Below are 25,167 nucleotides of genomic sequence, written 5' to 3'. Positions count from 1 at the left end.
AGAAGTAACCTCATGCAATACTTTTTCACGGAAAGGGCGGTGAATGCTCGGAGCAGTCTCTCAGCAGAGGTGGTGGAGATAAAAAGTGTGTCTGAATTCAAGGCAGTTTGGGACAGGTACGTTGGATCTCTAAGGGAGAGGAGGGGGTCATGATGATAATAATAATTATTTTTTTTTTTTTGCATACCGCTAAACCAAAAGTTCAAAGCGGTTCACAACAAAATAAAAAAACACATACAATCAACATATATAGAGTACATTAAAACAGTCAAAAATGCATCAATTAAAAGGTTAAAAGCAAGGAGAAGTTAAACAGTACAGCAACTAAAATGTAAACATGTCAAACAGGCGTGTCTTTAGTCATTTTTTAAAATCAGAATAAGAAATAGCCTCTAATATAGGTTTGGGCGGCCTGGAATGATAAAATTCTGTCAAAAAAACTTCTTATATTGACATGATTTTTGTGAAGGGTAATTACATAGTAGATGGCATGGGCGGGCAGACCAGACGGGCCAGATGGTCTTTATCTGCTTTCATTTTTTAAATGCGGGATTCACTGTATCTTTATAGAATCTGAAGTACATTTTATTCAATGTGTGGATTCTCCCCAAACCTCACAATCTGGGGAGCAAGGGTTGCTAGTTATCAAAATACTCTACCATATGAGGTTCGTGTATTGGAATTAATAGGGCTTATTATGCAGGAAGGCTAGAGCCCGAAGCACACGTCCACCCTATGCCTTCTGGTTTCTCAGCATCCCCACCCAGTTCTCCCATATGGTTTTTACCTGTTACTTATAGAAGGAACCCTAATGTTTCCTTACTGTATATCCAGTTTTGTGACTAGTTTCATCATATTGCTTGCTGCCCTCAGTTTACTGGAGAGACAGGTTTTAAATCTGACAATACATGATGATATGATAGAGGTCTATAAAATAACAAGTGGAGTGCAAAGGGTAGTTGTGAATCGCTTGTTTACGCTTTCTAAAAATACTGGGACTAAGGGGACTACGATGAAGCTATAAGTAGTAGATTTAAAACAAACCGGAGAAAATATTTCTCCACACAACATGTAAATAAACTCTGGAATTCATTACCAGAGAACTTGGTGAAAGCAGTTAGCTTATCAGGGTTTAAAAAAAGGCTTGGATAATTGCCTAAAAGGGAACTCCGTAGGCCGTTATTGAGATGGCTTGGGGAAATCCACTGCTTATTCCTAGGGCAGGATTAAAGCATAGGCATACTAGGCATGGGCCTAGGGCCCAAATATTTAGGAGGGGGCCCTCTCAAATCACAGGGCAGAATTTTGCCCTGATACGTTAGCTGCTGCCCCAGTTTTCCTCTGTAGTCAGAATCATGCAAGGCTTTCAAATACATTTAAATTACAATGAGGGGCCCCAATATACCTGTTTGCCTAGGGCCCAACAAAGAGTTTATCCTGCCCTGCTTATTCCTAGGATAAACAGCATAGAATCTGTTTTATTACTTGGGACCTGGGTGGGCCACTGTTGGAAACAGGAGACTGGGCTTGATGGACCTTTGATCTGTCCCAGTATGGCTATTCTTATGTTCTTAAACAAAATTCACTTGCTGTGCTCTGTCTTTCACTCACATTGGGTCTAAACACATCAGTGGAAACTTATTTGAAAGCAAGTTTTCATGTCAAATAAATAGTGCATGGAGAAGGAGAAAGCCTGAAGAAACTTGAGAACATCATGAAAAGGGCCCAGGAAGGCAAAGATCACTCAAATGCACAAATAATCTAATCTAATTTTCTATTTCTGTGTCGCTCATACCTAGGTAGGCTCAGGCCACTTAAAGAGGGGGGAGGAGAGGGGGAGGAAGGAGAAGGGGGAGGAGAAGAGAAGAGGGGGTAGGGAGAGGGGTGGAGGGGGGAGAAGAGGATACAGGTTTTTAATTGTCAAATAGATGAGTTTTCAGTTTCTTCCGGAATTTGGGGTGTGCTTAGGTTCCGTCCTGGTCATTTCAATAAGGTCATTCCAAGTTTTTACGCCTAGAAAGGTGAACATGGAGTGGGAAACACACTTGTATTGTAGATTTTTTTGTGGAAGGGAGATTTAGAATTATTCTGTTGAGGGTTCTGCGGGAAGTAGACCATGCCTTGGGAGAAGAGCTGGATGAGAGGAGCCGCGGAGTTTCCGTAAAGTATACGGTGAATGATGCATGCAGTTTTGAAGGTTATTTGTGACGGGATAGGTAGCCAGTGCAGTTGCCTGAAGAAGTCTGTAATCGAGTCATATTCTCTCAGGTTGAAGATTAGTCTGACAGCGGTGTTGTGGATGAGTTGCATTTTGGGAATCGGAGTGGTGTTGATTCCCATGTAGATCAAATAAAAATAATTCACTTATGTACTTTTTTTTTTTCCTTTAACTTCTTTTCAGTGGTGCAGGATTTTGAAAATGTGTGTCGTTCTTAGATTTTAACAAACACTGCGTAACATTAGCTAATAAGATGCACAAAAGTACTGAATGGAAGTCCTAAAAAGCAGCAAAATCAGATTATGGCCAAATCTGATAATACTGATCAGGTTCATTAGGAATCCCTTTTACGACAGGAAAGCAGAGTCCTCGCTGTTTAAAGTCTGAAGTTTGTCTCTATGAAATCTGAAAGAGAAACATCCTGCAGAGAAGGGGCAAAGGGAATAAGGGATCGCCTTTATTTATGCATTATCTGCTTGTTACCGCAGGTTTAGGTGAATCTCCCCATCTCTGTGGTTTGTTTCTTTCCAGTTCTCGTTTCTTAGTTTCAAGAAAAATTTAGCGCCCCGCTCTCCGTCCGCTCAGTGAAATGGTGTCGTGGCCATGTTAGTCTATTCCCTTCATTATCTTGAATGTTTCGATCATGTCCCCTCTCAGACTCTTTTCAAGGGAGAAGAGGCCCAGTTTCTCTAATCTCTCCTCCAGCCCCTTAACCATTTTAGTCGCTCTTCTCTGGACCCTTTCGAGTAGTCCTGTGTCTTTCTTCAAGTACGGCGAAAAGTTGAACATCAAAAGTTAATGTCAAAGATGGATGTAGGGCAGAAAGTGAAGGGGAGAAAAACAGCAAGTGGATAAGAAGGTCCTGGAAACACAGTTAAGAGCACAGAGAAAAGGAAGTTTAGCCAGAGTCTAGGAAAAGATGATTAGGTAAATAAATCACCAGCCAACCAAGGTAGGGAAAATGATTTTATTTTCAATTTAGTGATCAAAATGTGTCCGTTTTGAGAATTTATCATCTGCTATCATCTTCAAGATCATGAGGGGCATAGAGAGGGTGGATAGGGACAGATTCTTCAGACTAAAGGGGACAGCAAATACAAGGGGGCATTCTGAGAAACTGAAGGGAGATAGGTTCAAAACAAATGCAAGGAAGTTTTTTTTCACCCAGAGGGTCGTGGACACTTGGAATGCACTACCAGAGGAAGTGATCAAGCAGAGTACGGTCCAAGGATTCAAACAGGGATTGGACAGATTCCTGACGGATAAAGGGATTGTGGGATACTGAGGGAGGAGCTGGGATGTAACACAAGTATAGAATGTTAACCAGGTAATGAGTATAAACCAACCAGGTCGTGCATGTGCAAGACTGGAGGGCTAGGACTTCGATAGGAAGGCAGGACTTAAACGAGATACCAAGGTGGCAAGGGAGCCCCTTCTAGTGATTCAGACAGGTCGTAACCTGTTTGGGCCGCCGCGGGAGCGGACTGCTGGGCAGGATGGACCTATGGTCTGACCGGCAGAGGCACTGCTTATGTTCTTATGTTCTTATGTTCTTATGCTGTCTATATTTTGCACTATATTTGTCTATTTTTCTATAGTAATTACTGATTGTATATTTTAAAGTCATCTGCCTTGATCTCTTTGAAAAACCCTAGAATATAAATGATAATTAACATTTTCTCACGACCACCAAGCCCAAGCTCCGCCCCAGACCCCCCCTAATAATTGCACTAAATGTAATGTCATTTCTTCCATTTATCTTTCTATACACACGATATAATGTTATTAACAATACATAATGGTAAAACCACAAAATTAAACTAAACAAAAAAACTAAAAATCTATCTTTAAAATTTGAAACTGTTGATGTAGAGGTAGAAAGCAGAGGTTGAAAGCAGAGGTAGAAGAATCTAATTGATAAAAGTCTGTCTCCAAATAAAGCCAATTGATTCATGTTCAGTCACTTTAGCTGTAATTTTGATCGAGAACTGACATAATTTAGAAACCGTATCTTGCTTTGAAACTTCAATTTGATTCACTACTTCCCAAATATCTTGTTTTCTCCACAGAAACGAGGTTTGAATTTAAATCTGCCGGGCTTAGGGAGAAGCGCTCTGGATCCTTTGCTCCCCTGCAGGAGCTCCCAAAACGATACCCAAATCAGTTATTTTGGGGCGAGAGGAATCCTTTAGGGTGTCGGACTCGCTCTTCCCTTTAAGTATTGTTCTTGGTTGACATCTATGGTACTTTGCGTGTCTAAGGGCTCCTTTTGCAAAGACGCGCTAGTGGGGTTAACACGCGTGACTTTTCATCGGGCACTAACCCCCGCGCTGGCCAAAAACTACCGCCTGCTTAAAAGGAGGCGGTAGCGGCTATCACAGCCGGAGGTTTAGCGCGCCTTTGTAAAAGGAACCCTAAGTGCTTTGAAAATGAGCCTCATTATCTTTTTTGAGATACGGTGACCAGAATTGAATGTAATACTGAAGATGAGGTAACACCATGGAGCGATACAGAGGCATTCTAATATTCTCGGTCTTATAATAATTCCTAGCATCCTGTTTATTCTTTTGGCCACCTTTGTACAATGGGCAGATGATTTTAGCGTATTGTCTACAATGGTGTCAGGTCAAAAGCGCGCCGGGACAAAGGCGCGAGCAGACAATTGATTACAGCGCGGAGGCGCACGCTGAAGAAAATTACTGTTTTTAGGGCTCTGAGGGGGGGAACCCCCCCACTTTACTTAATACAGATCGTGCTGCGTTGTGGGGGTGTTGTGGGGGGTTGTAACCCCCCAACTTTTACTGAAAACTTCACTTTTTCCCTGTTTTTAGGGAAAAAGTTAAGTTTACAGTAAAATGTGGGGGGGTTACATCCCCCCAAACCCCCCACAACGCCGGTGCGATTTGTATTAAGTAAACTGGGGGTGCTTCCCAACAAAACCCCCCGTCGGAGCCCCTAAAAACAGTAATTTTCTTCAGCGCGCGCCTCCGTCTTGCGCTCAGTTGTCGGTGCGCGCCTTTGTCTTCCGCGTTGTTGTCTATGAACCGTCTACAATAACACCTAATCTTTTTTTCGTAGGAGGACCCTGGCATCTGGTAACTGAACATAAGAACATAGGAATAGCCTTACTGGGTCAGACCAATGGTCCATCAAGACCAGTAGCCTGTTCTCACGGTGGCCAGTCCAGGTCCCTAGTACCTGGCCAAAACCCAAAGAGTAGCAACATTCCAGCATCTCAAAGGATAGCAAGATTCCGGAACCCCAATGAGAGCAACATTCCAGAGCTGAGATTGTGATGTCATAATGCCTCATTCCACACTGCCTCAGAGCCAACCTCATCAGTGATGTCACAGTGGCTCGATTGCCCTATATTTGGCTTGTGTAAGAACATAAGAAAAGCTTTACTGGGTCAAACCAATGGTCCATCAAGACCAGTAGCCCGTTCTAATGGTGGCCAATCTAGGTCACTAATAGTAATAAATAATAATAATAATTTTATTTTTTATATACCGCCCTACCACGTAGTTCTAGGCGGTTCACATGCATTAGAAATTATACAACCAATGAATAAAATACAATTTGCTAAAATACATTGGGATCAATAAAATGTGCTGGCTATAAAATCAACTAGTACCTGGCCAAACCCCATGCAGCAGTGAATGGCCTTGACCCCGTACCCACGGCAACTAGTGTTTTTTCCTCCCTATTTCGGCGGGTTACCCATGGCTACCCGCAAGTAACACTCACCGTGTCATTCTCTAATGGAGATGAATAGAGTCCTCTAAGGTTGAATAGAGTTGTCTCTAAGGTTGAGCAGGAGTCCTCCACCTATTGTCCCGCCAGTAGGTGGTGCTGTTTCACTATCACATTTTTCAATAGTGAGGGACAGGCAAGCTCTGCAGGTCTCCAGGAAACCTTCCTGTCTCTAGATATTGGAAACACAATTTTGAAGTACCGCCCCCACCAATGGTAGCAAAGTAGCTGGAGGACTCCCGCTCAGCTTAGAGGGGACAATGGCTTTTCAGTCTCTAAGAAAAGAGACGGGTATGATCTCAAGAAGGGTTTAAAGCCAGAGACAGGGAACACTGGCCATGGTGGCTAATTATAATATAGATATTCAGCACCGCTATCCAGATACTGGGCACTGTTGAATATCCAAGGAGTGGTGCCTACCCCTACTATCTGGATATTCCGACTTCTTTCCAGATGGCTAAACAGATGGCTTAACGGGTCAGAGTCAGCAAGGGTTCAGCCAAAGGAAGTCTTGCCTCACTAAATTGCTTCATGTCTTTGAAGATGTGAATAAACATGTGGCTAAAGGTGAGCCAGTTGATGTGCATCCAGATTTTCAGAAAGCTTTTGACAAAATTCTTCATAAGAACATACGAATAGCCTTACTTGGTCAGACCAATGGTTCATCTAGCCCAGTAGACTGTCTTCATGATGTTTAAATCCAGGTCTAAACAGTCCTCTGATCTCCGCAGATGGGGCCTAAAAGGACCTCTCTTTCTGCTGTCCACTGGAGTGCCTATCTGTTGATGGCAAAGAAAGGTACCAGCTCAAGACAGTACTGCTTGCCCTGGATCAGTAGCATGGAATGTTGCTACTCTTTGGGATTCTGGAATCTTGCTATTCTTTGGAGTTCTATATGGAATGTTGCTACTCTTCGGGATTCCAGAATCTTGATGTCCTTTGGAGTTCTTCACCGAGAACGAGGCCAACAGCGTGCAAGAATTTAAGAGCAAATGGTTTGCCCATGTGGGATCCCTTAGAGGGTTAAGCCAAGGGAACCTGTCACCAGGAGTCGGATCCCTAGGATAGTACATAAGCACATAAGCACATAAGCAATGCCTCTGCCAGGTCAGACCTGAGGTCCATCGTGCCCAGCAGTCCGCTCACGCGGCGGCCCAACAGGTCCAGAACCTGCGTAATAATCCTCTATCTATACCCCTCTATCCCCTTTTCCAACAGGAAATTGTCCAATCCTTTCTTAAACCCCAGTACCGTACTCTGCCCTATTACATCCTCTGGAAGCGCATTCCAGGTGTCCACCACCCGCTGAGTAAAGAAAAACTTCCTAGCATTTGTTTTGAATCTGTCCCCTTCTAATTTTTCCGAATGCCCTCTTGTTCTTTTATGTTTTGAAAGTTTGAAGAATCTGTCTCTCTCCACTTTCTCTATGCCCTTCATGATCTTGTAGGTCTCTATCATGTCTCCTCTGAGTGTCCGCTTTTCCAGGGAGAAGAGCTCCAGCTTCTCCAATCTTTCAGTGTATGAAAGGTTTTCCATGCCCTTAATCATTCGTGTCGCTCTCCTCTGGACCCTCTCAAGTATTGCCATATCCTTCTTAAGATGCGGTGACCAATACTGAACACAGTACTCCAGGTGCGGGCGCACCATTGCCCGATACAACGGCAGGATGACTTCTTTTGTTCTGGTCGTAATACCATTTTTAATAATACCCAACATTCTGTTCGCCTTGGGGGTGGGTCAGTAGAGTGGGCAGACCTGATGGACTATGGCCCTTATCTGCCGTCATCTTCTATGCTTCTATGTTTCTATGACAATTCCATCAAGAAAAGAGCTGAGCCTGCGGGCGGTGAGGGGGGGGGCCTTTTCATGTTATGGTCCAGAAGAGTGGCATAGACTCCATCTTACATTAAACATTACAAAAATTTGGATGCCTTTAAGAAAGTGTTGAAAAGACATCTGTTTTGTTGGATGAAATACACAATATGAGATGTTGGTCGGTAAAAATCTGAGTTGTATTAGGTTGCTTGAGATTGACTCTTGGTAGGAAAAGTGATTGTATTGCTATTATTGTCAGGCTGGTATTTTATTTTGGTTTTATGCTGAATATGATGTATATTGCTGTTATTTTTTCATAAGATGTCTGAAATGTCTGTGAAGTACCATTATGTGTATGCTGTTGTACTTTGAAAAAGGCGGATTATAAACAAACCATTAGTGGCGTACCAATGGGAGGTGGGAGAGGGCAGTCCGCCCCGGGGGGGAAGTTCGCCCCGGGTGCAAGCCCTGAGGGGGTGCTCCCGGCCTTGAAGCCGTTGGCGTACAGTTCCCCTCCCCCGATGTCTGGATTCTCCCCCCGGCCCCCACGCACCGTTTGCGGTGGAGAAGCAGCCTGCAGCGGGATCGCGATGCCAGCGATCCCTGCGCTGCTTGGGTGCTGCTTCCTCCACCGTGGGCCCACCCCTCCTCTGACGTCAGAGGAAGGGCTGGACTTCAGCGGAGGAAGCAGCGCCGAAGCAGTGCAGGGATCGCTGGCATCGCGATCCTGCTGCGGGCTGCTTCTCTACCTAGGTAGTGCGGGGAGGCTAGGGGGATGAGTGGTCCTTCAGGGTTGGGGGTTGAGCAGTCCTTCAGGGTTGGGGGGGGCGAGCAGTCCTTCAGGGTGTGTCGGGGCATCAGGCCTTCAGGGTGGGGCGGGCAGGTAGGCCTTCAAGGGGGGAGGACAGGCAGGCAGGTAGTTGGGAATAGAAAGGGAGAGATGGTGGACCCTGGGGTGGTGGGGAAGGAGGGAGAGATGCTGGATGAAAGGGTAGTTAAGAAAAGATGGATCTGTGGAGGGAGATGAAAAAAGGAAAGATACCAGACCTCCTGGGGAGGGAGGGGAAACGGGAGGACAGAGATGGCAGATGGATGGTTAGCATGCAGAAAGAAGGAAGAAGGAGACCCTGGCAAGCAAGTTATCAGAAGACAACCAGAGCCTTGGACCAACAAGATTTGAAAAATAACCAGACAACAAAAGGTAGAAAAACTAATTTTTTTTTCTGTTTTGTGATTACAATATGTCAGATTTGAAATGTGTATCCTGCCAGAGCTGGTGTTAAGACAGCAAACATGAGCTAGATTTAACAGAGAGAGGAAAAGTCCTTTTTGTTTCTTTATTTTATTTACACTACAGTGCCAGTGTGGTTAGGAGAAGCCAAAGGGGGGTGAAAAAGCTATAAAATAAACCCACCAGGATGTTTGGAAAAAAACCCCACCCAATTGGGCAGGAAAGTCGAATCAAAAAACCAATTCAATAGGCTGAATCAAATCGAAATTTATTAATTTTTTTCCTGAATCAGGCAGCACTAGTTTGCGCTACTGTCTTAGGCTTTAGGACCTGGGATTGGGGAGAGATGGCATCCTCCGTACTTTATAATGCAAGTGAAACGAGGATTTGGTCAGACTTTTGATGGGTCTGCAGAAGAAAAATATTGTATAGGCCGGGGACATGAGACAGCAGGAAATGGGAACTTTTCTTCCTTCTATTTTTGTGAATGGCAAGGCTGAGGATGTCAGAGAGTTCAATTAAAATATGTGCTTTATAAGAAAATATAATAATGTGTTTTATAAAGTTTATAAGCATTGCTGGCCTACCCGGTGAGGTGTTCCTAAAGGTGGTGGTGGTGGTGGCAGCGTGTCAATGTGTTGAGAGGAAGAGGTGGTCTTGGAAATTCTGCTGAGCAAACTCTGGGCCCATTTCCACCCCCCAGTTAGTCCACTCCATTCAACTGGTTCACACACTGGGTGGGTCTTTGGGTAGTTGTTTTGGGATCTGTTCCAGTGGTTTGTCAGTATCTCCTTGTGGTCCAAGGAAGGAAACTTTGTTAACCTTAGCATTGACCTACAGAATATGTTTGTAACAGTGCTGCTTGTGTGGCATTAGGCTATGTAGTGATCAAAAGAAAAAAACAGACCTTTGCACATTTTTGCACTATATGGTGGGTGTATGAGGAGATTCACATTTCCTGCACAGCTAAGTCCATGTGAAGTTACCTTGTGCTGTATTTGACATCTAGCAAGGTCTCTGTTTGAAAGGAAAGATCTAAACTTAAAAATGAAGTGGCCAGAAGTTATGGTAAAAGCAGATAGTGTAGCTGGTTTTAAGAAAGATTTGGACAAATTCCTGGAGGAAAAGTCCATAATCTGTTATTAAGACATGGGGGAAGTGTCTGCTTGCCCTGGATCGGTAGCATGGAATGTTGCTACTCTTTGGGTTTTGACCAGGTATTAGTGTCCTGGATTGGCTACCATGAGAATGGGCTACTGGGCATGATGGACCATTGGTTTAACCCAGTTAGGCTATTCTTATGTTATGTTCTCATCTGTAGGGGCCTTTGTTTTCACTTCTTATTTTAATGTATTTTTTTTCTGGGAACTTATCAGTGTCTTTTATAATGGGAACAAAAATGGAAGAGAATTAATGTGTGTGGGATGAGGGGGTAACTAATTTCTTCAGCTAAATAATTCAATCCACCTCAACCAGACATAGGAGAACTCACACACCATTCACACACCCTCCAACCAAAAACGTCAAAAGAAAAAAACTGTTCGACAACCTCCTAGCCATTCGAGCTGCAACACTCGACCCCCAACTCTACAACCAATTGATATCGACCACAGACTGCAAAACCTTCAAAAAGAAATAAAAACCCTTCTATTCAAAAAACACATAAAACCGAACTAACACAATCAGAACTGTCCCAAGCATCACCTGCAACTACTCCATATGTACTTCTGATGTCATGACAATTCAGACATAATTTATGTTATGTTATGTTTGGAATATAGGAAAATTTTCACTGCCTGTTTCTATTCTGACCATTTATTCCGTTTCATGGTTATTACAAAAATATATTTTTACATGGGGGGGGGAGGTGTCAAAAAATGATGGGCTCTGGGTGCCACATACCCTAGGTACGCCACTGCAAACCATAAACCATAAATGTTAGACACAGGCCTGGTTTTTCTTGGCCTAAATCGATACACCTAAAAGTTATGATATTAGTGATTAGTGATAGAGAATGACATGGGGACTGTTTACCGTGGTAAACCGCAGGTCACCGCAGTAAGTCCACAGGAATGGAGACATTTGCAACTGGTTTACCGCAGGAATGGGAACAAGACCTTTCACCGCCCCGCGGGAACGGGGACAAGACCTTTTACCGCCCCTTGGGAGCAGTGAAAAGTCTTGCTCCTGTGGTAAAAAAAATGGCATCCGTGTCAGACTCGGCATCTCCTCCTCAGCTCCTCTTGCGTCTATTTTACCTTCAGGAGCCAGCCATGCCACGATAACCAAAGCCTGAGATCAATGTGATTTGAAGAATAAAATTACCAGACAACAAAAAGTAGAAAAAAATTAATTTTTTTAATATTTTGTGATTAGAATATTTCAGATTTGAAATATGTATCCTGCTAGAGCTGGTATTAGACATAACGGGACTGCAAAGCCCAGACTGTGCTTCTTTAGCTTCCAGCTGACTTAGGTCTCTCTTTCTCTGACCAGGGGGCAGTTGCTCTCCCCTAACACTATTCCTGCCATGTGTGACTGAAGTATTCTGTTAGCTTGATTTTTCTATGTAGCATTCTGTAGTAATTTGGTTTGTTCAGTTTTCACAGTAGTGGAGGGGATATTTGTGAAAGGGAGGGGAGACAGGGGTGATCCATGCTCTGGATTATTTGTGTTTCTAAAATGACAATTATACAGAATATTGACTCTTTTTATACTTTAATGAAATAAGTTCAGTATAAAATCATAACTATTCGAGGCTTGTGCGGATGGGATCTGACAATTTGCAAGGCGGGGACGGGAACCGAGCTCATGGGGATGGGGCAGGGACGGGGACCGAGCTCACGGGGACGGGGCGAGAACGGTGATAAATTTTTTCCCCCGTGTCATTCTCTAATTAATGAGACTCCATAAGATGTGCTTTATAGAATCACGCTAAGCGCTGTACCAGTCGGTGCCAATTTATTGGACACCATAGATAGAATATGGCCCAAAATATGGGCTGCTGTTCTTTTTTGCTTATTTGCAACAACATAGGATGTATTGTTGACATTTTCCATTTTCATGCAACTGACAGCCCATGTCTACTGGCCCATCCTAGATCTAAGGAAGCGTACTATCTCTTTGCGAAGCTTTTTCCCCGCTTTCTGTTTCGCTTATATGGATTTCTTCTGGTCCAAAGAACTTACGGAGGCCTCAGTCAGCAGATGGATGTCGGTGCTTCTTTAAACAGTGGTCGCAGATGCAGAGGTCCAGCTTTAGCTCCTATTTGGTCACCAGCACTGAATAAGCAGATAATCGACAGCCTGCCAAGAGTTCCCTGGGTATCGTAAATGTTCAGCACAGGCTCTCGTTAGCTACCTGGTAAATTTAGGGCAGCTCTTTTGTTGCTATGCAATGGAGATTTCTCTGAGGAAAGGGATGTTAGCAGTGGTGGGCTTCAAGGTTCAGTTCTTGGGTCGGTTCTTTTTAACATTTTTGTAAACAGTGTTGTTGAAGGGCTGACTGGTAAGATTTGCCTCTTTGCGGATGATTCCAAAATCTGCAACAGAGTAGAGGCCCCTCAAGGTGTGAATAACACGAGGAAGGACCTAGCGAAGTTTGAAGAATGGTCTGAAATATGGCAGCTAAAATTTAATACTAAGAAATGCATTTGGGCTGCAAAAACCCGAGGGAACGGTACAGGTTAGGGGGGTGAAGAACTTTTGTGCATGAAAGAGGAGTGGGACTGGGGTGTGATTGTAGGTGATGATCTTAAAGTGGCCAAACAGGTTGAAAAGGTGACGGCAAAAGCTAGAAGGATGCTAAGGTGCTTTGGGAGAGGTATGGCCAGTAGGAAAAAGGAGGTGTTGATGCTCCTGTATAAGACTCTGGTGTATAATTCTGGAGACCTCGTGTTCAGAAAGATATAAAAAGGATGGAGTCGGTCCAGAGGAAGGCTACTAAAATGGTACGTGGTCTTCGTCATAAGGCATAAGGGGACAGACTTAAAGATCTCAATCTGTAGACTTTGGAGGAAAGGCGGGAGAGGGGAGATACCAAAGAAGATTCTATTAAGGCTTCGATTAGTTCAGAATGCAGCAGTTCGTTTAATCTTTGGTCTTAAGAAGTAGAGAATGACACGGTGACAAAATTCATCACCGTTCCTGTCCCCACGGATAACCGCAGGAAACCATCTTCATGTCATTCTTTAAGGAGAGAGGGAAGAATCAGAGTATGAATGGCCACAACCACTGACCCGCAAGCTTTGCTTTGAAGAATGCTGGTGTAGAAGGACCGAGGTTGAAATAGACACTAGAAAATGACATGGGATTATTTCCCGCAGTTATCCGCGGGGACGGGAACGGTGATGAATTTTGTCACCGTGTCATTCTCTAGAAGTATGATCATGTTAGTCCTTTTTATGCTAGACTGCATTGGCTGCCTTTCCAGGCCAGAGTATTTTTTAAGTTTGGGTGTATCTGTTATAAAGCTCTCTTTGGTTTATTACCTTCCTATTTGGTATCTTACCTGAAACTGTTTAATTCATTAAAATGTACCAGAAATTCAGGTACATTCCTCTTCCCTACACCAAGGGCCTGTCGCTATAAGACTCGGAGAGAACGAAAGCTAGAAGGCTTTGAGCATGCGCAGACGCTCAAGGCCCAGTCCGGCAAGCAGCACGATCTTAGGGCACCGGCACCTCCTGTGAGTTGGTGCTGCGTGCCGGTGCCAGATGGGGGTAAGGCTTCAGTTTGGGCGGGCGTTCGTTCGTGAGGGGGGGCGATGTCGGTTAGCGGGGGGGGGGGGGGGGCGGCGTTCGCAGGCGGGGTGGGGGCATTGCCGGTTCGCAGGCGGTGGGTACTCGCAAATCGAGTCAACGCTCGGTTTGTGAGTCACGATTTGCGAAAATGTTTTGCTCATCTTGCAAAACACTCGCAAACCGCGTTACTCGCAAACCGAGGTTTGACTGTATTTGATAAACAAGAATGTTGATATTTAAGAAGGTGTTTTTTTATTAGGCTCTGTATTTTAAATCTATTTTTTTATCTGATGCTGAATTTAATGGATTTAGTAGTTAGAATAGTTGTGTTTTTTAAAATTGTATTTTTTAAATGAAATGTTTCAGTTCTTCTGTGGTGAACTGCCTAGAACTGCTGGTGGGGCGGTATACAAGAAAATAAATTATTATTATTATTATTATTATGATAGAGATGTTTAAATACCTGCATGGCATATATAAGCATGAGGTAACTCTCTTTCATTTGAAAGGAAGCTACAGAATGAGAGAGCTAAGCTAAAGTGGTTAGGGCTCTTCAGCTTGGAGAAGAGACAGTTCAGGGGTGATATGACAGAGCTCTATGAAATACTCAGTGGAGTGGAAAGGGTAAATGTGAATCACTGGTTTACTCTATCCAAAAATACTTGGACTAGGGGGCATGCGATGAAGCTACCAGAGAAAATATTTCTTCACACAATGTGTAATTAAACTCTGGAATTCATTGCCAGAAAATGTGGTGAAATCAGTTAGCTTAGCAGGGTTTAAAAAAGGTTTGGATAGTTTCCTAAAAGAGAGGTCCATAGGCCATTATTGAGATGGCTTGGGGAAATCCACTGCTCATTCCTAGGATAAGCAGCATAAAATCTGTTTTACTACTTGGGATCGAGCTAGGTGCTTGGGACCATGGTTGGCCACTGTTAGAAATGGGATGCTTTGCTTGATGGATTTTTGGTCTTTCCAAGTAGGGCTATTCTTATGTGAGCCAAGTAAGTATAGGACTATGAAGCCATTGTGACATCACTGATGAGTTTGGCTCTTAGGCATTGGTGGAATGAGGCATTATGACATCACAATCTCAGCTCTGGAATGTTGCTACTCTTTGGGTTTCTACCTGGGTTGACCACTGTTGGAAACAGGATACTAGGCTTGATGGACCTTAGATCTGTCCCAGTATGGCTACTCATATGTTCTATGAAGTTACTCATAATATTTGATAGGCTCGGGAATAATCTAAGGAAATGCCATTTTACAGAAAAGGTGGTAGACGTGTGGAATAGTCTCCCGCTAGAGGTGGTAGAGACAAAGACTGTGTCTAGTTTCAAGAAAGTGTGGGACAGACACATGGGATCTTTTAGGGAGAGGAAGAGATAGTGGATGCTGCGGATGGGCATACTGGATGGGCCATTTGGCCTTTATCTGCCGTCATTTCTATGTTTCCAGCTACATAGTTATCGGAAAACACTGCTGACTAACTCCTTATTCTGCCCTGACTGTATGCCCAGACTACCTCGGCACCAACCAGATAGTTTTGCAGTGATCAGATAAAATATTTAATAGCGCAATCATTTTGGGTGCTAAAAATTGACCCTTTGTATACTTTGGAGGAAAGGTGGGAGAGGGGAGATATGATAAAGACGTTTAAAAACCTAAGTGGTGTAAATGCGCATGAGTCAAGTTTCTTTCATTTGAGAGGAAACTGCAATGAGAGGACGTAGGATGAAGTTAAGAGGTGAGAGGCTCCAGAGTAATCTGAGGAAATACTTTTTTACAGAAAGGGTGGTAGATGTGTGGAACAGTCTCCCAGAGAGGTGGTGGAGACAGAGACTGTATCTGAACTCAAGAGAGTATGGGATAGGCATGTGGGATCTCTCAGAGAGAGGAAGAGATAATGGTTACTGCGGATGGGCCATTTGGCTTTTATCTGCCATTGCGTTTCTATAATCAGAAAGTTCTATGACATCACAATGCAGGTGTAAAGAGCCTTAGCCTATGGGAAGAGGAGATGCAAATGTTAAGAGCCTTAGCCAATAGGGAGAGGAGGAGACAATGGATGCTGCAGATGGGCCATTTGGCCTTTATCTGCCATCATGTTTCTGTGTTTATAACCATAAATCTCTATGACATCACAATGCAGGTGTAAAGAGCCTTAGCCTATAGGAAGAGGAGATGCAAATGTTAAGAGCCTTAGCCAATAGGGAGAGGAGGAGATAGTGGATGCTGCAGATAGGCAGACTGGATGGGCCATTTGGCCTTTATCTTCCATCATGTTTCTCTGTTTCTATTTATCTTTATCCAATTGGTCCATATCTATATATATAAAATCGGAGGTATGTATGTGTGTATGTATGTGTGTGTGTATGTGCCGCGATCACGCAAAAACGGCTTGACCGATTTGAACGAAACTTGGTATGCAGATCCCTCACTACCTGGGGTGATATGTTCTGGGGGTCTCGCGGCCCACCTGCACACGTGGGCGGAGCTACAAACAGAAAATCAGATTTCACCCATTCATGTCATTGGAAAAAATATAAAAAGCTGCCATTCTCACTGTGACCAATTTGGACGAAACTTAGTATGCAGATCCCTCACTACCTGGGGTGATATGTTCTGGTGGTCTCGCGGCCCACCTGCACACGTGGGCGGAGCTACAAACAGAAAATCAGATTTCACCCATTCATGTCAATGGAAAATATGTAAAAAGCTGCCATTCTCACATTAATTCAAAAACGGCTTCACCGATTTGAACGAAACTTGGTATGCAGATCCCTCACTACCTGGGGTGATATGTTCTGGGGGTCTCGCGGCCCACCTGCACACGTGGGCGGAGCTACAAACAGAAAATCAGATTTCACCCATTCATGTCATTGGAAAAAATATAAAAAGCTGCCATTCTCACTGTAATTCAAAAACGGCTTGACCGATTTGAACGAAACTTGGTATGCAGATCCTTCACTACCTGGGGTGATATGTTCTGGGGGTCTCGCGGCCCACCTGCACACGTGGGCGGAGCTACAAACAGAAAATCAGATTTCACCCATTCATGTCATTGGAAAAAATATAAAAAGCTGCCATTCTCACTGTAATTCAAAAACGGCTTGACCGATTTGAACGAAACTTGGTATGCAGATCCCTCACTACCTGGGGTGATATGTTCTGGGGGTCTCGCGGCCCACCTGCACACATGGGCGGAGCTACAAACTGAAAATCAGATTTCACCCATTCATGTCAATGGAAAATATGTAAAAAGCTGCCATTCTCACTGTGACCAATTTGGACGAAACTTGGTATGCAGATCCCTCACTACCTGGGGTGATATGTTCTGGGGGTCTCGCGGCCCACAACTCTATGTTGCTTGCTCAAGGGTGGGTTCACCCAAGAATTTATATGTTCTTGCTCCAGGAGGTGAAACTAAAATTGTTGTTTATAATCACATTTTGCGTTAGTTGTATTGTATTCATTTTGTCAAATATTTCACATTATAATTTGAATATTGTACTTTTTATTAAGCTGTAAAAAAATAATTTCATTCACCACTATAAAGTATCTTTATTTGAATCCATTTACAGTGTTATTGCTATAATTAAATACCCGTGCAACGCCGGGGCATCAGCTAGTAGTACATAAAACACTTCTTAATAACCCAATTTGAGATGAATTATTTTGCTGATTTAGGAAGTTGCTGGTCCCCTTTAACCCTTTATTTGGCATTGTTGCTCAGAAGCAACATGTGTCTTCTACGGCTCTTATGGGAGATCTGCATCTCCAAATGCCCGTTACTTGGCACTGTTCTCGTTCAACATCAAGTTACATAAAGCAGCCGTTTCGCCATCTGTTAATTAAAGGGTTAATAATACTCCCTCCTAGAGTCACCTTAAACCTTGTAATACAGAGCAGAGAGGGCGTGGCTCGGTGAAGGAGGATAAAACTCCTGAGCACAGCCAAGCCAGGGAAGGCAAGAACTGTTCTCCAACAGAAGCCTTCGCCACATATTTATAAGCGGCAGAGGCTTGATTGACGAAGGCCAAGTTTTACCCCAGAACGTGTGAACTGCTAATCCCGGTTTTGATTTATCTCGAAGACAAAGGTTAGGCACAAGGGAAATTATCCTTGAATCCAAAAGGCTGTTTTTGTTCTCTTTTTATGATGCTTGAGAAAGGAACAGGCTGTTGCCTTCTTGTGATAATTAATAAAGTGTATTTATTTAACCTTCAACCCTCTGAATGGTTGTGTCTGTTATGACTCCACGGCCAACCCTTGATTATGCTGCGAGACTTTAGTTTCCTTGTCTGTCTGTCTTCACTAGACTGTGGGTTCTGTAGTGCAGGATGGGCAGGGACTGTGTCTTTTGTGCATCTATGCAGAGCTGTCTTTTCCTTGTAGCTCTCTAAATATTTACCAGTAGAAGTCGCAGTTTTCTAGCTACTAGGAGGGAGGGAGAGTCAAAAGGATTGGGACTTGTATACAGTGTTCCCCCGGTCATTCGCAGTATTTTCCGACCGCCGACCAGAAGAGGACAGCCAGAGAGGCAGGAGAGAGCAGCCGGAGCACCAGCGAGTGAAGGAAATCACTCGCGGTATGCTCCGACCGCCTCTTCCTGCACTACAGTCGGGCCTCACCAATCAGGAGCTGTTTTGACACGCAGCTCCTGATTGGTGAGGCTCGACTTCCGTGCAGGAAGAGGCGGTCGGAGCATACCGCGAGTGATTTCCTTCACTCGCCGGCGCTCCGGCTGCTCTCTCCTGTCTCTCCCGCTGCCCTCTCCAGTCTCCCCCACGAAAAACCGTATTTGCGGTTTTTCAAGGTTCGCGGGGGTTCCTGGAACGGAACCCCCACGAATTTCAGGGGAGTACTGTACCACCTTTTTGTAGTTTTGCTACCACACTCAAATCGGTTTCCATCTTTTTCACACCTAATGGAAGATCAAATTATCTCTTTACTAAAAAGGTTAAGTTGATCTGTATGCACTTTAGATCTATGCCCTTAGAATGTATTTTGCAATCTACCTGGAGAAGCGGCCCAGTGGATAACACTACTAAAGGAACAAGAGGTCGTGGACTGAAACTGAGGGGAGATAAGCCCAGGACAAATGCCAGAAAGTTCTGCTTCACACAGCAGGTGGTGGACAACTGGAACGCTCTCCCGGTGGAGATTGCTGCGGAACCCACCATTCTAGGATTTAAGGGCAACTTAGATGCACATCTCTTCGGAAGGTGTTCCCTCTAAGCTGAGCAGGAGTCCTCCACCCACAGTCTCACCAATAGAGGGTGCTGTTTTACTGTCACATTTTTCAATTGTGAGGGACATGCAAGTTCTGCAGGACTCCAGGGAACATACCTGTCCTTAGCGACTGAAAATATTCCACCCCCTAGTGGTAGCAATGCAGCTGGAGGACACCTGCTCAGCTTAGAGGGAACACGGGGCCGGCCGGAAGTTTTCGCCAGGTCGCACCTGGCTGGCCTCCGCGTGAGCGGATCACCGAACTTGATGGACCCAGGGTCTGATCCGGTGATGGCAGTTCTTATGTTCTTATACTGTGTCCAACACTGGTCTCCTTACCTAAAGAAGGATATAACCCTGCTGGAGATGGTGCAAAGGCGAGCCACGAAGCTAGTAAAAGGTATCGAGAATTTGAGCTACAAAGAACGCCTCGGAAAACTGGGAATGTTCACCCTCGAGAAGAGAAGACTGCGAGGGGACATGATAGAGTCTTTTAAAATACTAAAAGGATTCGACAAAATAGAGCAAGAAACATCGTTATTCACATTGTCCAATGTGACTCGGGCAAGAGGTCATGGACTGAAACTGAGAGGCACCAGGCCCAGGACAAATATCAGGAAATTCTGTTTCGCACAACGAGTGGTGAACGCTTGGAACGCTCTCCCTGATGGAGACCAACATTCCGGGATTCAAGGGCAAGTTGGACGCACACCTTCTCGCAAATCACATTGAGGGATACGAGTAAAAAGGTTTCTCAGCAGGGAACACCTGGCTTGGCCTCCGCGAGTGCGGGTCGCCGGACTAGATGGAACTAAGGTCTGATCCGGCAAAGCCATTTCTTATGTTCTTATTTTCTTGACTATGGGGCTCATTTTCAAAAAAGATGGACGTCCAAGTGGGCCTTCTCAAAACAGACTTTCTAGATGTCTTTCTGGTTGTTTTGTCTCCAGTGCGTCCAAATCTTAAGAGGGGCGGGTTAGAGGCATGTTTGGGCAGGCTTAGGGAGGGCTTAGAACTTGGACGCTTGTTAGGCATAATCAAACCTTTAAGAAAAAGTCCCGGGCTTTTTTTTTTTTTTTTTTTAGAAGTTTGGAGGTAGATCTGTTTTAAAAGCATCTAAATGCTAACCACATGACCACTGGAGGGATTAAGGGATGACCCCCCCTTACTTTCTCAGTGGTCACCGACCTCCCCCCTCCCACCACTCAAAGATGTTAATAAAACCAGTACGTTCTAGCCTGTATTATGAGGGGGTGCTGAAAAGTTCTCAGCCCTAGCAGCTTCAGATGTTAACACAGACATTTGAGCCCAGAGAGCAGAGGGGCATTCTGGGGGTTACTGCAGTGAATTTCACATTAAATGTCCCAGGTACAGATGTCACTATATCTTGCTTCTATTGTATGGTGAACCCTCCAAAACCTACTGTACTTACATTAAAATGACAGCTGCAGGCTTAAGGGCTATTGTGGTATACAGGTGGGTACAGTACATTTTTGGTGAATTTTTGGAGGGCTCACTATACAATATAAGCCAGATATAGTGACATCTGTACCTGGTACTTTTAATGTGAAATTCACTACAGTACTTCTTAGAGGAGCCCCTCTGCTATGTTCAGCTGTCTGAACAGTTTGCTAAGAACGCCTGGACGAAAACTTGCTTTTGTGCGTTTTTCATGTGGACGTATTCAATATTCAAGAATGACCGAAAAAGATAAACATGTACTGAATAGATGTTATATGTAGCCCAACTTTTAATACTGTAAGTCAGGGGTGTCAAAGTCCCTCCTCGAGGGTCGCAATCCAGTCGGGTTTTCAGGAATCAAATAAGGGACATCCACTCTATTTCCTGGTTTAAACCTCAATGCTCCTGACATCGGTGAAGTGGGAGGTTTAAAAATACAATCCAAAAAAAACGCCGCGGCCATCTGTGTTCTAAAGTTATCATTGATCGGGACGGTGTGGAGCTGAAACAGAAGGGATAACTATTTAACTAATAAGTGATATATGGTTAAGTAGCTAACCTTAAGAGAAGATTGTAAATTATATGAAGGTTTTTATCAAACTGATTTTTCAATGAATTGAATTCTTTATTGTAGGGGACTTTTCTTGATACAGCCTTCGGGCGAAACATGTCGGAATGACAGGTCCCTTCCCGATATCAGTGACAAAAGCAAATTTAACAACAAAAGATAAGTTGAAAGACTTTTTATTTTTATTAAGATATTTAACACAAATCTTTACAAAATTTGAAAACGGGTCTAATGAGGAGGCCAGTGCCAAAATAGTATTCTAGCCATCGGAAACACTTGGCTAATGCTGGAACTTCTTAAGACCTACAAAGAAACATGTTAGAAAATAGAAAGATTGAAGTTTTGAAATACTGTCTATTGTGAGATGAATCGAAAAAGATAAACAGCATACTAAGGACCAAAATGTCTACATAGGTCATTTTCAACAACAACAACAAAATAAAGATAGATGTCTTGCTATTTTAAGAATGGATATTTTCTCTACTGAATTTCTGGATATCTTTCCCAAAACATCTAGAGCTCCTTTTACGAAGCTAAACCGCCGGCCACGCTAGCTGCTACTGCCTCCTCTTGAGCAGGAGGTAGTTTTTCGGCTAGCGCGGGGGTAGCGCGTGATTAAAAAGTCGCTGCTGCGTCTTCGTAAAAGGAGCCCCTAAACTCAGATTTAGGCGTCCCATTGGAAATACCCCTCCATGGTTTGTGTTTTTTAATCTTTCTTCATGGGACAGATTATGCTTACTCCATTCTTGAAATCCTCTACATTAGGCTCTTCGTCTACCACTAGTTCTTGTCCCATCGCTAACATTCCGATATTAATTAAGCATTTGGAATTGATTGTTTTTAAACAACTTTTGAAGTATTTAGGTAAACACTCTGTACCGCTTGTGTCTCAACATGGATTCTGCCCAAATCATAGTAAAGAGACCCTGCTTCTTTCACTTATCTCTAAAGTTCATAATTTGTTTGAAGGAATTGCTGCGGTTTGACTTATCCACAGTGTTTAATGCCATGAATCACATTTTATGTAATGTAATGTAATGTAATGTAATTTATTTCTTATATACCGCTACATCCGTTAGGTTCTAAGCGGTTTACAGAAAATATACATTAAGATTAGAAATAAGAAAGGTACTTGAAAAATTCCCTTACTGTCCCGAAGGCTCACAATCTAACTAAAGTACCTGGAGGGTAATAGAGAAGTGAAAAGTAGAGTTAGAGGAAAAATAAAAATAAAATAAACATTTTAACAAGACAGCATTGATCTAAATACTTTGGAAGGTAGAAGAGAGGAGAGAAAGGAATAGAAGCAGAAGGGGGGGGGGCCGTTGAACAGTAGAATTCTGGAGAAATTTAAATGATAGAAATAAAACTTCATCTTTTTTAAACTGGTTTAAAGGGTTTTTTTTGCACAAAGGTCTTATGTAGTAAAATTTGGTGGAAAAACATCTTCTTCCTGGGGGCCTGGATGTGGAGTGCCTCAGTGCCACTGTCCCCAATATGGTTTAATATTTGCAAGTTTTATCCTTATCTTCTGGTGAAACCCTCTTTACGTATGCAGATTACATTTTTTTAACTACAGGAGGTAGGTCCAGATTTGAGTGAATTCTCTTCAAATATTTGTTCTTGTAGTTCTATGTTATCTCACTGGTCATTGCTATTTTGGATGAAATTGAACCCTACTGAAACAAAGTTATTGTGGTGTGGGCCAGAGGTTTTTGGTCTTCCTAACAAAATCTCTCAAATCAGGGAGGCCCACGACAAAATGCAATCTGAGTCCATGGTAATTCTTCTAAAATAACTTATTGATCAAAGGCTGCAGCATTGGTTACACCATATGTCAACTTAGCCATTAATATAAACAAACAACTTAGTCCCAACTTAGATATAACAATGTCTTAGATATAACCACTAACTACGTATCTAGCCTAGTATTGACACTATTAGCTGTCCCTACCTAGACCCAGGGCCACCCTATTACACAAAATTGGGTTAATAGGAGACACTGCTATCCACATATGAATAGGCACCACCATTCAAGTTATACTCTACTCCCACTCAACTCAAGCCATCATCCAAGTTTCTCGGGCCCCATTGACTGTGCCCGTTGGCCTTTTGCCATTCAAGCGAGGAGGCTCTGTTGGTCCCTTTTCGGGCATACAGTCCATTCAAGGGGTTTCTCCAATAGCAATCTCTTTACATACTGGGGAAACTTTACGAATAGAAAAATCCTCTAGAGTCTTGGTATTATCCTACACTCTACTGTTTCTTTTCTTGAACAGATTCACTGTGTGATTAGAAAATGTTTCTTGAATTTACTTTCACTGAAATCTGTACACCTATTATTTTATACCCAACACTTTTCGATTTTAGGGGTCTTTTATCAAGCTGCGGTAGGGGTTTAACGCGCGTAATACCGCATGTTAAACCGCCTGCCGCGCTAGTCGCTAACGCCTGCATTGAGCAGGCGTTAGTTGTTTAGGCGGCCGCGGGGGTTAGCGCGTGATGAAATGTCCGACGGGCTAACCCCGCTAGCGTGGCTTGATAAAAGGAGCCCGTAGTTTAGTCAGTTATTTTAACACAACTGGATTACTGCAACTCAGTATGATCGAAGTAAAAGTTATTTGAAGAGATTGCAGTTAATACAAAATACGGCTGCATGATTGATTTTCAGTGGAACAAAATATGAACACGTGACACCTCTTTTCAGGGCTCTCACCATTTGTTGCCCGTTCAAAACAGAGTTAAATTTATAGTTTTTAAAATTGTTCATGGTCAGATTTCCAGTTGACTTTTATCATTACCATCAAACTCAAGTCAGAGAAGTCGAAGATCTACAACACAGCATCCTTTACTTTTTCCTTCTGTTAAAGGTGCTCAGGTTAAAGCTTCTAAGAATATAAGAACATAAGCAATGCCTCCGCTGGGTCAGACCTGAGGCCCATCGTGCCCAGCAGTCCGCTCACGCGGTGGCCCAACAGTTCCAGGACCTGTGCAGTAATCCTCTATCTATACCCCTCTATCCCCTTTTCCAGTAGGAAATTGTCCAATCCTTTCTTGAACCCCAGTACCGTACTCTGCCCTATTACGCCCTCTGGAAGCGCATTCCAGGTGTCCACCACACGTTGGGTAAAGAAGAACTTCCTAGCGTTCGTTTTGAATCTGTCCCCTTTCAACTTTTCCGAATGCCCTCTTGTTCTTTTATTATTCGAAAGTTTGAAGAATCTGTCCCTCTCTACTCTCTCTGTTTCTCATTCTTGCTTTTTTTCATTTTGTTTCTATCTGGAATGAGTTACCTCTCAGTTTAAGAATGTGCATATCGTATCAAACGTTCTGAAAAAATTGAAGACTTTGGGCTCCTTTTACAAAGGCGCGCTAGCGGGGTTAACGCACGTGACTTTTAATCACGCGCTAACCCTCGCGCTGGCCAAAAACTACCACCTGCTTAAAAGGAGGTGGTAGTGGCTAGCACATCCGGCGATTTAACACATGCTATTACGCACAAAGCCACAATAGGCTTTTTATCATTGGCTGCAGTAATATTAGGAAAAGTGAAAAGAACTTTTCAACTGTGTTACGTACTGGGAAATAGAGCATTTTAATCCCTTCCCTTCACTGATTCAACTCAGTTTGCCTCATATCATTGGTGTTTAAAGCAAATGTTTTATATTTATTTTAGGGGTCCTTTTATTAAGGTGTGCAAAATGCTAAGGCATCCATTATATTCTATGGGCGCCTTAGCTAATCTTTAGCGCACCTTAATAAAAGAACCCCTTATTATTCAGCTGTTTTTCTGCTGCAGTGCTGGAGTGCATTCCTGCAATTTATTTCCGATTACTATTTTCTTGAGACCTTAACCAGTATACACAGTTGTACATAGCATGGAGAATTTGAAACTATTTTTGAAAGCAAAACGTTCTTGAGAACTGAAGATCTAAAACCTTAAGAGTGATCTCTTGTCTTTGAATTCTAACAGGTTCTGTGGTGCAGTCAGTATAAGCTATGTGTGAGAAACTGTGAAGCTGTGAGGTAATTACCGAGGAATTTCAGATATTGTGTGAATGTATGTGTTGAAACTCTGTGAGCTGATTTTATAGCTGAAGCATTTTTTTTCCCTGGAAATGTCAGCTTAGGGATAAAAGAATTAT

The 25,167-nt window shown here is 43.3% G+C and overlaps 1 protein-coding gene across 1 annotated transcript in view; it reads left to right on the top strand.

The window, feature by feature from the left end:
* LOC117365534 overlaps positions 1-25,167 on the top strand; it is a 113,958-nt gene that overhangs the window by 2,196 nt on the left and 86,595 nt on the right. Inside the window, exon 2 of the mRNA XM_033956016.1 lies at positions 24,996-25,048. Coding sequence (XP_033811907.1) covers positions 24,996-25,048 — 53 coding nt within the window. The remainder of the gene's footprint in view (positions 1-24,995; positions 25,049-25,167) is intronic.

The sequence above is a fragment of the Geotrypetes seraphini genome, chromosome 8 (assembly GCF_902459505.1).
Source record: "Geotrypetes seraphini chromosome 8, aGeoSer1.1, whole genome shotgun sequence".
Lineage (NCBI taxonomy): Eukaryota > Metazoa > Chordata > Amphibia > Gymnophiona > Dermophiidae > Geotrypetes > Geotrypetes seraphini.
Note: the sequence above shows the minus strand (reverse complement) of the source record. Positions and strands in the feature narration are given on the sequence as shown.